This window comes from Triticum dicoccoides, chromosome 5A (assembly GCF_002162155.2).
Source record: "Triticum dicoccoides isolate Atlit2015 ecotype Zavitan chromosome 5A, WEW_v2.0, whole genome shotgun sequence".
Lineage (NCBI taxonomy): Eukaryota > Viridiplantae > Streptophyta > Magnoliopsida > Poales > Poaceae > Triticum > Triticum dicoccoides.
This window is the reverse complement of record NC_041388.1, coordinates 417,178,380-417,180,297: the sequence shown is the minus strand read 5'-3', so window position 1 is coordinate 417,180,297 and position 1,918 is coordinate 417,178,380. Positions and strand designations below refer to the sequence as shown.

General features: G+C 58.8%; 1 protein-coding gene across 1 annotated transcript; it reads left to right on the top strand.

Moving 5' to 3' along the window:
• Positions 1 to 584: 584 nt before the first annotated feature.
• Positions 585 to 1,557, top strand: LOC119301944 (probable E3 ubiquitin-protein ligase XERICO). Its single transcript, XM_037578952.1, has one exon. The coding sequence runs from the start codon at positions 706 to 708 to the stop codon at positions 1,198 to 1,200; it is 495 nt and encodes a 164-aa protein (XP_037434849.1). The 5' UTR covers positions 585 to 705; the 3' UTR covers positions 1,201 to 1,557.
• Positions 1,558 to 1,918: the final 361 nt, after the last annotated feature.

Below are 1,918 nucleotides of genomic sequence, written 5' to 3'. Positions count from 1 at the left end.
CTGAAATGAGGCTGCGATAATGTCTTCCGAGTCAAGCACGTCACGGTTCGGAGCGGATAAATGGCAGGAATCGTGCTGAGCCGCTTACGTTCGGTAGGCCGAATTGAATTCCCTTTCGCCCTCACCTTTCTGATATGGATCTGTCGGAGCCAATCGGCCTCGCCAATCGCGCCCGACGATTTTCTTCCGGGAGGGCGCACTGTCCCGTGACAGTGAGATCGGTCGCTCGACGTTGTACCGTCTCGTCGCCGGTGCGGTGCACTGCACGTACTACTACAAATGCGTCCACCGGGTCTTGGATCGGCCGGCCCAAATAATTGGCCTCAGGATCCATGCACGCATTATTGGGCGCCACGAACCGAACCAGAGCGGGGAATTATTGGGCGCCCACGATCGAACCGCACCGCACCGCATGTGGGGTGTCCCCCCCTCCTCCCCCTCTGGGATGAGATCGGGCGTCCGTCGCGCGGATCCGACGGCGACGGCGGTGCACCACCCGAACGAGATGGGATGGATAGGGAGGTGACACCAGCAGCCCCCGGGCCGGCTATAAATGCGCCCACCCCGACTCCCCCTCCCTCCCTCACTGTATCCATCCCACCACACCCACACCGCACCGCTCCCTCGCCCAGACCGCCCCGAAAGAAGGCGCAAATTGCAGACGGGTCCCCGGATCGATCCCCATTCCTCCTCCAGGCCGCCGCGATGGGCATCTCCAGCATGCCGGCGCCCAAGGAGAGCCTCCTGATCTACCTGCTCTACCACGCCGTCGTCTCGATCGCCGCCCTGGCGGGCCTCCTCCGCGCCGCGCTCGTCTTCCTCGGCCTGCCCGCGCCGCCCTCGCTGCTGGCCGGGGAGGACGCCGACGGCGCCGACCAGCTCACGGCCGCCACCCCGGCGGGCCCCAGCCTGGCCGAGAGGTTCAGGAGCAGGTTCCGCCCCGCGCGGTTCGGCCGGAGGCGGGGCGCGGCGGCCTCGGCGACGCCCGACTGCCGCGTCTGCCTTGTTCGCTTCGAGGCGGACGCCGTGGTGAACCGCCTGCCCTGTGGCCACCTCTTCCACCGCGCCTGCCTCGAGACCTGGCTGGACTACGACCACGCCACCTGCCCGCTCTGCCGCTCCCGGCTCCTCCCGGCCGCCACCACCGCCGCCGACGAGTCGTGGTCGCCGCCGGCCCCCACCCTGACGGCCTGGATTTAGGGACGAGTGGAGGGAAGAGAAGAGAGAGATTCGCCCCGTCGCGTCGCCCCCGGCTATGTGCTAGCTCCGTGTGTGGCCTCTCCGTGTGCGCGTAGGAATTTAGATGGATCCTAGCAGAGGGCTCTTATGCCCCTCGCCTTTCGCATTTGCCTTTTGGTTTCGTTTTCTGTACGCCTCGTGCCATCGCTGTACCGTGTAAATATTTTTCAGCAGAGAGCGCTCCCACCGGGTGTAGCGCTTTGTGTGATGAGAAATCTGTGTACGGCCCTCGGCTTTTTTTACGAGAAACGGAAAATTGATGGAACAAGGATTGTGTGTCTTATGAACACCAGAGGGCCGGTGTTCTTGCTTGCCTCTTGGATATTTGTGGAGAAAGTTACTATTTTTTTCTTCTTATTTTACTCTTTCCATGTATGCCGTTGTACTAGCTAATCTCAACAAGTGTTTCTGAAATCGGAGCAAGAAACCACCAATTATTAAAACACGATAGTTATTAAACCTGATCAATGATCAATAAGCCGGTGCTATTCGGGTATTTTCTGGTGGCGTTTATTAAATCAGATCAAGAAACAACTAGTACTACTACCAATTTTTACAAAGTGTTCATTAAACCAGATGAAGAAACCACTAGAAAGCAATCGCTACTGGTGTTTATTAATCCGGATCAAGAAACCACTACTATTCAATCGGGTAATTTCTAGAGTTAAATAAACCAGAT